The following is a 13,142-nucleotide window of genomic DNA, read 5'->3' on the forward strand; positions in this document are numbered from 1 at the left end:
TTCCCCCACTGTGTGAATTTCTTAATTTTTCAGATGCTCATATTAACAATGCAAGCCTCACTGCCAAAAGTTCTCCGGTTCTGTGCCTGTGCTGGCATGATTTATCTGGGCTACACATTCTGCGGCTGGATTGTTTTAGGACCCTATCATGAGAAGGTGGGTGGCACTGATTTACCCTGTTGTACCCCGGGCACTTGAGACCTTTTTGATGGGTTTCTAGCGCTACCTTCTTCTCACTCTTCCTTGGCGTGCACCCTTGATATAAGGAAGCAGGTGTCTGTCTTCGTGTTTTTCTTTTCTTTTCTTCTTGCGGATATTAAAGTGACTTTAAGATACTTAAGCGATGACAAGCAATTGGCGAGCACAAGTCAGACTTGTCTAGAGCCGACGGAGCCGGTCACCATACATGCACCCTGCTCATCAGATGAGGAATATTTGGGCACAAGATCACTATCTTAAAAAATAAAAATTAATTGAGGAAAATTATTACAAAAGTCTCTCTAGTTTAAAGGGGTAAGGTTTCCTTCCAAGCTAGTTAAAGAAAGCGAAGGGGGGTAAAGACGGTGGGTAAAGACCTCCAGAAAGGACCATTTTGTTTCCGGTTGTAATGGGAGCAGGCCTTGTCATCGCAGGTGTGCTGATAACATAATCATCATTGTGCTTACTGAAGATCGGAATCTGATGTTCAGACAGGGACTGAGCTTCAGTCAGCATAGGAATCTCAACAACATCACAGTTCCGCGAAGGTGCTCTAGTTTAAAAATGATAAATTTGCTCAGTGGGGTTCTTCTGGAAATTAAATGGCCAAGGTAGGACTTGTTCTCAGCCTACGAAAGGAAAAGGAGTTACTTTACCGCATAGTTTTTCATCCGTGGTCCTGTGGCTTCTGGAACAACAGCAATTAAAAAAAAAAAAAGCAATAAAAGCAATAAAAAAAAAAAAAACCAAAACCAGGCAAACAGCTAAGACTTGCTGCTTGCCTGTTAGACATTTTCATCTCCACAAGTACCTCTAGCATCTTCAGGGGCTCTGCAAGGAGAGAAGGAGTGAAAAATACAGGAAATTGTGTAGCACTTCAACCCAAAATTGAACTGTTTTGACTTTGATAGCTGCATTATCTAAAATATATGATCAAGTCTGATTTGCAAACTGCTCATGAAGAGCAAATCCGTGAGCCTCAAACCTTCTGTTGTCCTACCAAAAGAACCCCAGTGACCCAGCATGCCGGGCTTTCTTCTCTTTATGTTACATTTAAAATGCCCATAGAGAGTTGCTGTTTGAAACACCATATAATTAATAGTGATGACCCAGGGGTAATAGTAAATCTTAGTAAACTTATTGCTTTTCAAATCCATGTCACTGCTTTGAAGGTGACTCATGGGTAAAAATTGTTCCTTAATGTCTCTGAGCTGGACAACTTTCTGTCTTATCACTCAGTAAAATTTACATTTTTCTTCCTGCTTTCCTCCTGCTCTAAAAGCTTCTGTTCTTCGTCACTAGAGGGCAGTGTTGCACCATGTGGAGTAAACAGGAGCTTGAAGATTTGGCTTTAATTCATTAGCTGGCAAACCTCAAAGCAAGCAGTCCTGTCTCCTTGACACCTCCCTGCTGTCTCTTTCAGCCCATCATTATTCTGAAAAGTTCTCAGTTAATGTTGCTTGAATTTTACTAAATGGCTAAAATTCTGAAGTGCTATTTGTTAGGCATGGTGCTCAAATTCCTTATCTCCCCCATTGTGTTAACCTTCATTAGTCAGCCTTCCATCACTGTGTCAAAATACATACCTGACTCAACTTTTAAGCAGGAAAGGGTACTTAAGCTCGCCATTTCTGAGGTTTCAGTCCACGGTCACTTGACTTCACTGTCTTTGGGCCTGTGTCAGGTACATTATGGAGGGAGATCTGTTCACCTTGTGGCAACTGAAAAGAAAGAAGATGATAGGAAGAGGCTGGGGTCCTAGTAACCCTCCAGGGACATCCCTGATGACTTCAGTTCCTCTCGCCAAGCCCCACTTTCTGAAGGTTCCATCACTTCTCACTAGTGCCACCAGCAAGAGACTAAAGTGTATGGGACTTTAGGGGACTTTTGAGATCCAAACTACTAAGGCTTTCTTCCACTTTCCTATGGAAAATATCACTATCCTTTTACAGAAATATCAGTATCCTTTTACAGAAATCCTAACCTCCCTTTTCCCCTTCGGGGGACTTTAATATTGAATGATTTGTTTTTCAGATTACCTGGATGGTAAGTGGCAAAGATAGGATTCAAATCGCAGTCTGCCTAACCTCAGTGCACAGGATCTGACTGATACACAGTAAAGCTTTTTTGGCATTATCTAAAGCATATTATGGCAAAAGAACATTTAGTTTGACCCAAGAAACAGGATGGCATTTCCACATCCACTGTGAGAGCCAAGTCACCCGATGGGTCTCACTCTTTGTGATGCATGTGTCAAGATCACCCAGTCCAAAATAAGGCTGTTTGCTCCAGGACCCTGGCTGGGTTTCCTTATGTTCAGTTTTGTACTTTCAAATGGTCTAGGAGAACAGGGCTCCTCTGAGCAAGCACCATCCAACAAAAACATAATGCGAGCTACAAAAGGGAGTCATGTGCGTGCTTTAAAGTATTCCAGGAGCCACATTAAAAAATAATAAAGAAACATGAAATTGATTTTAATTATGTATTTTATTAAGCCTCATATAGCCAAACTACTACCTCAGCACGCAAGCAATGTAAAATATTAAGATCTTTTATATTCTTGGGAGTCTGAAATCTGGTGTCTTGTTTTATCTTCACTGAATGTCTTAAGTTGGATGAGTGTTATGCGTTAGAGCTACAGTGTCCCCCCAGAGGCTCTTGTGTTGAGAGGCCGGGCTTTTGTAAGGCAGTTAGACTGTGGTTGGTGTGCTGTGAGGTGGAGGGGTCTGGTCAGAAGAGCCTGGTCACTGCGGGGTGGCCTGGAGCATGCATCTCCCCAGCTCCTTCTTTTGCTCTGTGCTTCATGGCTGCTGTGAACCGAGCAGCCGACCTCCACTGAGGCTCTGCACGTGCCCTTTCTGCTTTGGCACCAGCTGACTATACACAAAAATGTCTAAAACCTAAAAATGTAAGCAAAACCTCCTTTAAGTTGTAGGTGTTGGGTAGCTTGTTTGTAACAAAAAAGTGACAAAGATGGTGAGCTAAATGTCAGGTACATAGGACTCACGAGTGGTGAGGGTTAGCACTTAGGACTCTGCACCTGTAATGTGGTTCCCACTGAATGGGAGCCTCCCTTTATCCCTTCCCCTCCCTCTCCCCTCCACCCTTCTCTCTCTCTCTCTCTCTCTCTCTCTCTCTCTCTCTCTCTCTGGCTCCTTGTTTCTGACTCAGTCCTCCCCTCCCCTCCCTCTCATCCGTAGCCAGACTGATTGGGGAAAGGCATAGCTGAGTTAATTCATTGAATGTCCAAGAATTTCAGTCTGGTTTTGGAATTTTTTTCCTGATTCATATTACTGCTTCTTTGAATCCAAAATTAGAAAATATTACTGTCCACTGTACCTCCTCTCCCCAAATTAATCCCAAGTGTCAACATTTTCAGATTCTGCCATTGTCTACTGAACTAAAGGAACTTCAGTGTCACCCAGAACCTAGAAAAGCTGAGCATTATCACAGACATTTTCTAGTTTTCTTAAAATCACAGCAACATTGAATGTGAAAGTTAAGTCTTTCATTAAAATAAACAACAACAACAAACTGTAAAGAGGAGGTACCAGGGAAACTGTAATTTGGTACTACTATTTGATTGATAGCCCACATCTCACCATTTTAGCTTCCTGTCTTCCTGTTCCACATCTAATTTCATTGATTCCACGCGAGGGAGTAAAGGTATGAACAGAGTCCTGCTGATGTTCATTCCCAGCAGTAATGGACTTCGGCGCTGTGCCCTTTAGAGATGTCTGGGCACAGGGAGAAGGAGGCTGTTGATGTTCTTCCAAACCTCATCTGAATTATTAAACATTACTTTAATGTGGATTTTCCATTTCCAGAGGAGTTTGCTTTCTGTGAGAAATAATAATCTTGCACAGTTCCCATTTTACAAATTTGAAGATCAAGGCATTGAACAATTGAATTGTTGGACTTTTTTGATGCTCTGAATAAAAGCCTGCAGACCCGGCCTGACACCTTTGTGATATAGCCAAGTTATAGAGAACCCTTCCCAGACCTATTCATGATCTGGGAAGTGTATATTTGTAATCCCATGGAAAAGCTATTGGAATTACAGTAAGTTAGTTCCAACCTACCACTTCCAGTACAACCCACAGTGAGAATAAAGACACTGAGACATATTTATAGTTATGGGGAGCCAAAGGGGTCCTAAGTTCAGCCAAAATGGAGGTTTACTGGAACAAAGACCTCAACCTGGGGCCAAACCTGGGTTTTATTTATTCATGAAGAAGGGAGTGGCGTGAGGATGGGTGACTGTGAGAATGTGCCTGAGTGCTGTGAGCTGGGCTAGGTAGGAGGCCTGAAATCAGCTCTGCAATATGCAGAGAAGGGTGTGCAGAAAGAGTAATCTGCATAACACAGTTTGAAGTAGTATCTAATGTTTTGGGGTCGGAGCTTGAGCTCTGATATGTAATCTTTTATGCCCTGGGAAGTCGTAGCCTCTTATCTCGAGGCTCAGTTCCAACTGGACAGCGTGGAGCCTGGCTCTCCTTTCTGCCTGGCTGGCACATTTTTTTGGGAGCTGTGAGGGTAGGGAAACACTGACCTGTCACCTTACTTCAAAGACTACACATCAGCACCTCGGCCAGACCGATATACATTGTTTAAAGCCAGTTGAAGGGATAAGGAAAAATCTCTGTCAGCTCTGCACATAGCAGTACATGGAAATAGGGCCAGGTTTAGCCAAAGTGGAGATAATTGCTCTTCTTTCAAGGAGAGTCTTCCAGGTGGTCCTCCACACCAAGTGTCTCTAATATTCAGAAGGATTGCAAACCAGTTAAAATTTCTACCTAAATGTTGCATGAGATTCTTGCTTCCAGCCCTTGAAATAAACTTCTATATCATCCTCTGACATGAGCTATTACAGGTTGTGTTTACATTCAAACAAAACTTCTTTTTAGCTCAACTACAGAATTATCATTTGTGAAATACATGTTTGGTTTCTCATCATGGTTTCATACAATCTTTGGGGACTTTAAAGGAAGTACCCATGTAATATTTCTTACATGTCTTCTGTGCACTAAATTGTGTCATATTCTTCTAGATTGAGTTCTTCGAAGGCAGGAACAGTGGCTTCTCCTTACATTCCCAGTGTTCAGGCTGGTACCCAGAATGTGACAGATGTTCAACAAATTTGTTGAAGAGAAACAGCAATACCTGCTTTCCAGGGGCTTCCGGTCTCTTGAGGGCTAAACCCTCTTGATCCTTCTAGCTGGAAACACATTAGGACCTTATGTAGGCAATATTTTAACTTCTTTTCTGTGCAGTTTGGCCACTCAAATTGGTTTAGAGCCAATTATTGTACTAAAGTGACAGTTTGTGCATCAATCACTTAATTTATTTGGTTTCTGCTTTAATATTTTGCTAGAGTAAAATAATTCTTATGCGCACATAGGAAAGAGATACAACAGTTATGAATAGCATTATGGTGAGATAGATATTGTGTCTGTACTGCTAATGAGTAACTATACAGGCAATTAAAAAGTAGAGTTGGTAAGAACTAACCAACTAGCTATTTTCAGTTCTGAAACTTGAAGTACAGACTCCTAAGAGTTATTGAAACTAAATAGAGGAATTGGCCAGATTTCAAAAGAAACTGAGATGTTGCTTCCAGTTATAACTGATGTCTATGGAAACCAGCTTTAACTTGAGATTGAAGACTAGTGGAGAAAATGGAAAATATTTATATGGGGAACTTCCTGTTTGACAATTGAATAATCTCTATATGAAATTTTTGTTCAACTGGATCTTCCCTAGTTCTCTACACAGAGTTACTTTAGCCCAGCTCATTAGAGCTGTTGATTTGGCAAAGGCATGAGCATGACCACTCTCAAACCGGGCCCTGTCAGGTGTAGCCACAGGACAAGAAGTGTAAGATGGCATTTGCTGTCCACCTAGGGTACAGAGAAGTGCACAGAGAAGCAGTTAAAGTTCATTCCAGCATTACTCTCTAACTGTTGCAGATTCAGAGAACAGAGAAGGGACCAGAGCTCCCAGAGTAGTGTATCTTGCAAAAGACATTGAATTAGCCCTTAAATATTGAGACACAACAAAGGAAAAAGAATATAGGAGATGAAGAGAATAAATCCACGAGGAAAAGACTTAGAAATGGCTGCGTGATGTGGAAGGAGACAAGCACAGCATGTTGGTATTGATGAGAGAGACTCAGGGAGGCCCTAGGCTGAGGAGCCGACTCCAGCCTTCTTGGTTTGGAGTTTTACTTTGAGTCTGGACATTGTATAACCTTAAGAGAGAGGAGTGCCCTGAAATCCATCTTTTATGAAGTTTTCATTTTCCTGCAGCTTGCTTGGACTGGAGGTGAAGAGGTTAGAGACCTCCTTGGGGGTTTCTGTAATGATTCAGTTGTAAGTGTTGACGGCAGAGTGGATAGATCAGAAAAAGATGTTACAGGAACAGAAGACTGAGAAAGGGGAAGATTAGTGATTAAGTATTTTACTATTGGCACAGATATTTCTTTGGCAGGATTGGAATCCATGAAAGACAAAGGGAAATGCGGAAGGGAAGCCCTTTGGCTCGGGTGGTCGGAGGTTTATTTGATTGCATGTGAAGCAACAGCACAACTCCCAAAGGAAGATGCCTCAGACACTCATGGAGGACTTGAATATCCCCAAAGCCACAATGACTTCATGAACACATGGGCCCTGATCCTTAAGGGCAGAACTGGGTTCAAAACTGTGCAGTAATTCATTTCATCTATGGCCTGAACACACTGTAGTCTTTTGCCAGTTAGATCCTTGAAGCTCTTTGCGAGTATTTTATACTCAGCTCATGTTTCACCCACTGGCCCCACAGTCACGGTCATCAAGCACCCGCTGCGTGGGCTTTTCCCATTCCCCTGCGTGCCTTTGGTTACTTCAAAAAACCTATCCTGCTACTCCCGTCACTCCTGTCTTCAGTGCAGTGTCTTTCATGAGCTGAATGAAGCCTTAAGCAGAAGGCCCAATGAGGCCCCAGGCCGTGTGGCACAGATGTCCTCTCTGCCACCGCTCTGAGCTCAGCACCTACTTCCCTGTAGTCACTGAGCACATCCTCCCCTTGTGCTCCCACTGGGGAACCAATTCCAAGGCCACTCACCTCATTTCACCCACCCCAGCTCTGCTGTAGATCTCATGGCTTACCTGCTTGATAGGATAGCAGACATCAGCCATGATTATTCCACCTTCAACACTTCCTGCCTCTGCAGCTTTTAGTTTTTAAAGTTCCAACTTTACCTGGACCCATGATTGGAAAGGCTCTAGGAAAGCCATTCACTGAACCAAACTTCTCGATCCTTTGTTACGTCCCACTTCCTTCCGTATGTGTTGGTTTGTAGTTCTTTCAGAGAGCAATTTGACAGATAGCAGCCTTAAAAATGCTGACAGCTTATCCTGTCATGGTGGCACATGTCTGTAATCCCTGCTCTGAGGAAGGCTATGGCCGGCGGAACACAGGTTCAAGCTCAGTCTGAGCAACATAGTGGTTTATCAACATGCTGTCGCAAAACCAAGAGAGGCACTTTTTGAAAGGACTAGAGGTGTAGCTCAGTGTGACAGCCTTGGCTTCATTCTTCAGTATCGGGGGAGAGGTTTAACAACTTTTAATCAATACCAGGAAAAAAACATTATGCATAGAAATCATTACATTGTTCTTTATAGTAGCAAATATTGAATGTCTAGTAGCAGAGAAATAATTCATTTAGGACTGTCAAAAAATGACCTGTTAGATAGCAAATGCTCTCTACACGTGAATAAGATAAGAAGATGTTTATGTTAAGTAGAAAAAACATCAGGATCCAAGTTCATTAGATGACATGACCAGAAACATGAGGAAGAACCCAAGGGAAATACCAAGGTATCATCTCGAAGAGTGTGATTTTGAATGGTTTCCTACTCTTGTCATGTTCTAGCTGTCAGTTACTAAGTTACTTCTACTACGGATAAAAACAACTTTACGCTAACAAGCTAGTGGCATCTCTCTGCTTGGTAGGATGCTCCTTTGTCTCACCTCAGAAGCTAATTTCTGTTCCTTCCCTACAGTTTGAAAATCTGAACATAGTCGCTGAATGCCTGTTTTCCCTGGTCAACGGTGATGACATGTTTGCCACCTTTGCTCAAATCCAGCAGAAGAGCATCTTGGTGTGGCTGTTCAGCCGTCTGTACCTGTATTCCTTCATCAGCCTTTTCATATATATGATTCTCAGCCTTTTTATTGCACTTATTACAGATTCTTATGACACCATTAAGGTATGTACCAGTATTTGCTGCCAAAAACCAATGCAAATTCTGTATGGCTTGGAACGTGGCGTAATAGTCACATAGGATATTATCGTTGTATTTAGGTTTTGAGATTTCTGTAGAGAGCAAAACTTTTAGATGCTAGAAACTAATTTCAAATATAGATTTAGGATCTTATTCCTGTTAATCAGATTGGAGTGTGTGAGTTTATGGGTGCTGTGATAAAGAGACCAGAAAAGAGAAGGTGAGCTAAGTCCTGGGCTGCTAGTGGCACTGACCAGTGCAGCTGTCTGCATGGCTACTTGGAACTGAGAGCTAAGGTTGTGTATTTTCAGGTATTGGCATCCTTACACTGGACAGTGGCTACTTGTACAGTGCAAACTTTCTTTTACATAATGAAAGCAAAGGCTTTTCTGCTATTTAGCTTCCTACTTTCCTAAGCTACCTGATGTGCTGGCCTTCCAGACTGGACGCATTTAACTAACTTGTAGCTGTGAGAAGCTCTGCTTCCTCAAGTGCTGGGGTCTCCAAAGTAGGCACTCACACCTGGAGAACCCTACTTTGGATCTAGGGCTTGAATGGTTTGGAGGACTAAATTGGAGCCTTTGGGTGCCATCATCTGCTTAACTTTCTCCAGACTGATGAAGAGGAAAGCCAGACCACTGGCACAGTGGGGAGATGAGTGTGGGAGATGAGACTTCAGCACCTGGCAGAAAAGAGAAAAGCTTGACTTCACTAAGAGGGCCCTAGGGGCTTTGTGTCTGCTTGGAAAAATCTGCCTTCTGTCTCACTCAGCAGCCACCTTCCATAAAAAGTAAAGGACGCAGAGTCGTCCATTTGGCAGTGTGTGGATTGGAAGTCTCATCTGGTCTTGGTAGTGGCTCTCTAACTTTAGACTTTGAACTATTTCCTTCATCCTCCTTTGGGCACACCCTTCCAAGACTTTCTGGAGCTTTCTTTTGGATTGTTCTCTGTTCCCATGGTGGCCCTGGCTTGGCTGTTATGGGACTTGACAGATTGATTCATCATTGTTTTAATAGCAGTTCTTGGATCTGAGCTAGCACTGTGGGAGAGTTTTGTGTTAGCCAAGGTGAATTTGGCTTGTTGTCCCAGGGACAGTTTCTCATACTGTATAAAATAACAGCATTGTGTGGTTTTTAAAAGAAATATCAGCAGAATGGCTTTCCTGAGACAGATCTGCAGGAATTCCTGAAGGAATGCAGCAGCAAAGAAGAGTACCAGAAAGAACCCTCCGCCTTCCTGTCCTGCACCTGCTGCCTGAGGAGGTCAGTACTGTGTTCAGTCTTTTTTTGTGTGTGTTCAGTCTTTTTAATGCTGAGGTGAACTCCTCTTTTGCCGTAAGGAAGAGTTATCCCAAGGTTAATGAGATTTTCAGCCCTGAGATTGGCTTATTGTGGGAAACAATTCAACTTTCTTTCTTTCCTCCCACAAAAACTGACTCTAGAAATGAATCATTTCTTGTAAAACAAGCTTTTGTGTAAAGCTAAATGGCACCATCTGCATCCCTTCGGGTTGTCAAGAAACCCCTGCAAGAAGGCATGAGTGATATCCTTAAAGTCAGGAGGCTGAACTCTAAGATGGATGGCCCAAGGAAGAGGTCAGAGCTCTTGTTTTTGGAGGCACAGCTCTGAGACTGTCCAAAGCAATTTTCTTATTTCACAGTATGTGGCCTACATGACCTTGAGTAGAATAGGAGTCCCATGCGTCCTTGGTGACAGATACACAATGGTAACTGTTCCTTGGCCAGCTGCACTTCGCTTGCTGTTTGTCTGGATCCTTTAGAAAATAGTCTGGACCACACTGGACACGGGGTACTATGCGGTAGTTTGGGGACTGGAATTGGAGTCGGATGAGGATAGTTTCTTAAATGTGCCCATATGTGTTCTAATGTGAAACTAGGGGTAGGAGTTTTCGACTTAAAGTACACCACAGCTATCATTTTTGGAAAGGATTCTCTAAATTCAACTTCTCCAGGAAGATGAGAGAATGTAATTGCTACTTAAACCACAGGATATATTTTTCTGTAAATCAATTTATACTGCGTCTTGGGATTTGAAATGATTTGAGCCTATCCAAAGAATGTCCAGTAAATATGAAATAAGGTCTTTTGAGAAGAGGTAAGTTTTCCAGATCACATTTCATCTTCTCAGAGCCTTCAATTATTGCTGAAGAAATTGGGATAAAGAAAAAACAATTTTCTTAATAGGCTACTGCCTCCTAAGAATCAGTCAGGATAAAGGAAGTCTTTTGGAGTCACTTTTCTGTTATGTAGTTAACTTTAAAGGGAAATGTTTATTGGAAAATGCAGCTGTGAATTCTGAAAAGTGGCTCTGGTGTTCTTGGTTTGCATCACACAGAGCCCTAGGAGGCTATTAAATGTTTTCTGATGCAACCTCTTAGAATAATCTGGAAACCTTATCACTAAGACTGGGTCTGCACGGGGAGAAGGGTGTACCTTTGGTTGCCATGCCATACCCTGGGGTTCTTCAGAAGATGCAAGGTGAGAAGGAATATGTGCCCATTGTAGGAACAAAAGAACCAAAGCAAACAGAGTTACCAAGAAACAATCCACCTGTTAAGCAAGCTGGATGATGCAAGTTTTGAAAAAGAAGATATTAAAGAAAACTCAGAAGTGTCTGTTACTAAGCTTGTCCAAAAGATGGTCCTGGTGAAGGCTGCAAGAGTGATGTTGGTGGAATCTTCAGACCCAAGCATCAACCTTATAGGGATGGGAAGGGCCCTGCAGAGAGTAAATGAAGGTCACATGTCACAGTGGGAAGAAATAGATTGCAATGGGGACCCTGAAGACAAGTGGTACCTTTGACCCCATCAAAAACTTTATCTTGTTATGCTTAAAGGCTGGGAACAAAAAAATGAAGCAAATCTGAGGAAGGCTATGAATGGCAAGTAAATATTAGAGAAGGACCTCATTGAGGCTAGGTCCTCAGGGATTGGTGTCTGGTGACCATGACAGATGACATCTCAAATAATGTCAGTTATCCTTCTTACTTATTCTTCCTCTTACATGTTTTCCAAATTTAAGTTATATGTGCCTAGAATATACATACAGTATACTCCAATTTCTTGGTAAAGAGTTTTAAGTCTTTGCTCTCTTCTTTTCCTCCTCCCCCATCCTATTACAGGAGAGGAAGTGATGACCAGTTGATTCTTATTAACTGAAGTTCTGGGAAGACAAATTTCAGGCCTCCCTATCCAGCTGCAGTGCCGTGGGACCTCAAATACCCTGGACCAGCACTTCTAAAAGGATTGTCTTATTAATTGTGGACCAAGAAAGAGGAAGAAACGTCAGCTGGCTGACCATGACTGAAGTTTTAAAGTTCCTTCTTATATAAATTTGGAGAAAAAAGAATAGAAGACCACAGGCTACTGCTGGGAATTAGTGCAATTGAGCAGTGATAATGAAATTCTTTGTTAGTCTGCCAGTTTGTGACATGATAATAGTCATACATGGGAAAGTCGCATTTCAGAGTGTGCAAAACGCAGATGTTTAAAGTTTTATATTTAAAGATATGTGTTTATTGTCAGGCAAGGATTTGTTTTAAAAGTGATTCTTGGGTTGAAAGACTTTCTTGTTATTTTTTGATTTGCACAGATGTGTAGTTGGTTGCAAAAGCCATTTAAAGATCACATTTAAATCAACAACACTTTTTGCAGTGGACATTTTCCCCACCTATTTTCCTGTGAATTTTCTTCCTCAGCAGTGTGCGGGCACAGTCGGTGGGCTGACTTAGAAACACACCATGTATCAGGTGCGCTGACTTTTGATTGGACACAAGTGACATGTGGCAGTAAACTGCAGTACTTGTCATCCGTTGTAACAACTGATATCCACTGTGCTGGGCACAAAAGTTTGTCAAGCAAGGAAATATGGTATATTTTTCCTTAAATAAATTTATTTTTATTTTACTATATTGCATTATTAGTATTTATTAAAATGTGATATTGCCTAATATCTATATATAAAAATTCAGATTGCATCTCTATGAACTGCCTGGCTTACAAAAAGGATTTCTAGTTTTCTTAAAAGCAGTGAAGAAGATATAGATTTATTTCATACTTAAACTGCCTCAGGGGTCCACTATCTAAGTTTATTGATGAAGAGTAGAATTTGAATTAAGCAGAACTCTCATCTCAGGGTGTTATGGTTTATATACAGAGTGTCGCGCCCCCCCAATCCTCACGTGCTCATCAGTGGGCTTTGGGAGGTGATTGGATGGCACACTTGCTCCTAGGAGATGGTGTCTGGTCAGAGGAGGGGGTCCCTGGGGGTGAGCCCTGGGTCTGTCTCTTCCTGCTCTTCTCTTTATCTCTCTGTTTCTGGCCTGCCATGCCATGGACTGTCTCTCTATGATGCATTCTACCACACTGCTGTGCCTTGGAGCCAGCTGACTATGGACTGAAACCTCCACAATCTGTAAGCTAAAATAAAGCTTTCCTCCTTTAACTTGTGAGTGTGGGGTATTGGGTCTTGGTGATGAAAAAGTAACTGACACTTAGGGCTGTGTCTTTTTCCTGGCCGTGGCTGTGCCTCTGTTCCTTGAGTCCTTACTTGGTTTTCTCTCTGTTCTTCTCTCTGTCCTCACTCTTTGTTCATGTGCCCACATCACATCTAGCCAGAGAAAATCATCCAGTTAATGCCTTTAAAATGTGTAAGAGAGTGAC

General features: G+C 42.2%; 1 protein-coding gene across 5 annotated transcripts in view; it reads left to right on the plus strand.

Moving 5' to 3' along the window:
• The window catches only part of Mcoln2 (mucolipin TRP cation channel 2), a 57,082-nt gene extending 44,696 nt beyond the window's left edge, over positions 1–12,386 (plus strand). For all 5 annotated transcript variants that reach the window (XM_063257502.1, XM_063257525.1, XM_063257510.1 and 2 more), the window contains 4 exons: positions 34–156; positions 8,241–8,447; positions 9,603–9,724; positions 11,603–12,386. In XM_063257502.1, coding sequence (XP_063113572.1) covers positions 34–156; positions 8,241–8,447; positions 9,603–9,724; positions 11,603–11,639 — 489 coding nt within the window. In that variant the 3' untranslated portion in view covers positions 11,640–12,386. The remainder of the gene's footprint in view (positions 1–33; positions 157–8,240; positions 8,448–9,602; positions 9,725–11,602) is intronic.
• The last annotated feature ends 756 nt before the right edge of the window (positions 12,387–13,142 follow it).

The sequence above is a fragment of the Cavia porcellus genome, unplaced genomic scaffold (assembly GCF_034190915.1).
Source record: "Cavia porcellus strain 051 isolate PalLab524CR breed Dunkin Hartley unplaced genomic scaffold, mCavPor4.1 scaffold_1, whole genome shotgun sequence".
In the NCBI taxonomy this organism is placed as follows: Eukaryota; Metazoa; Chordata; class Mammalia; order Rodentia; family Caviidae; genus Cavia; species Cavia porcellus.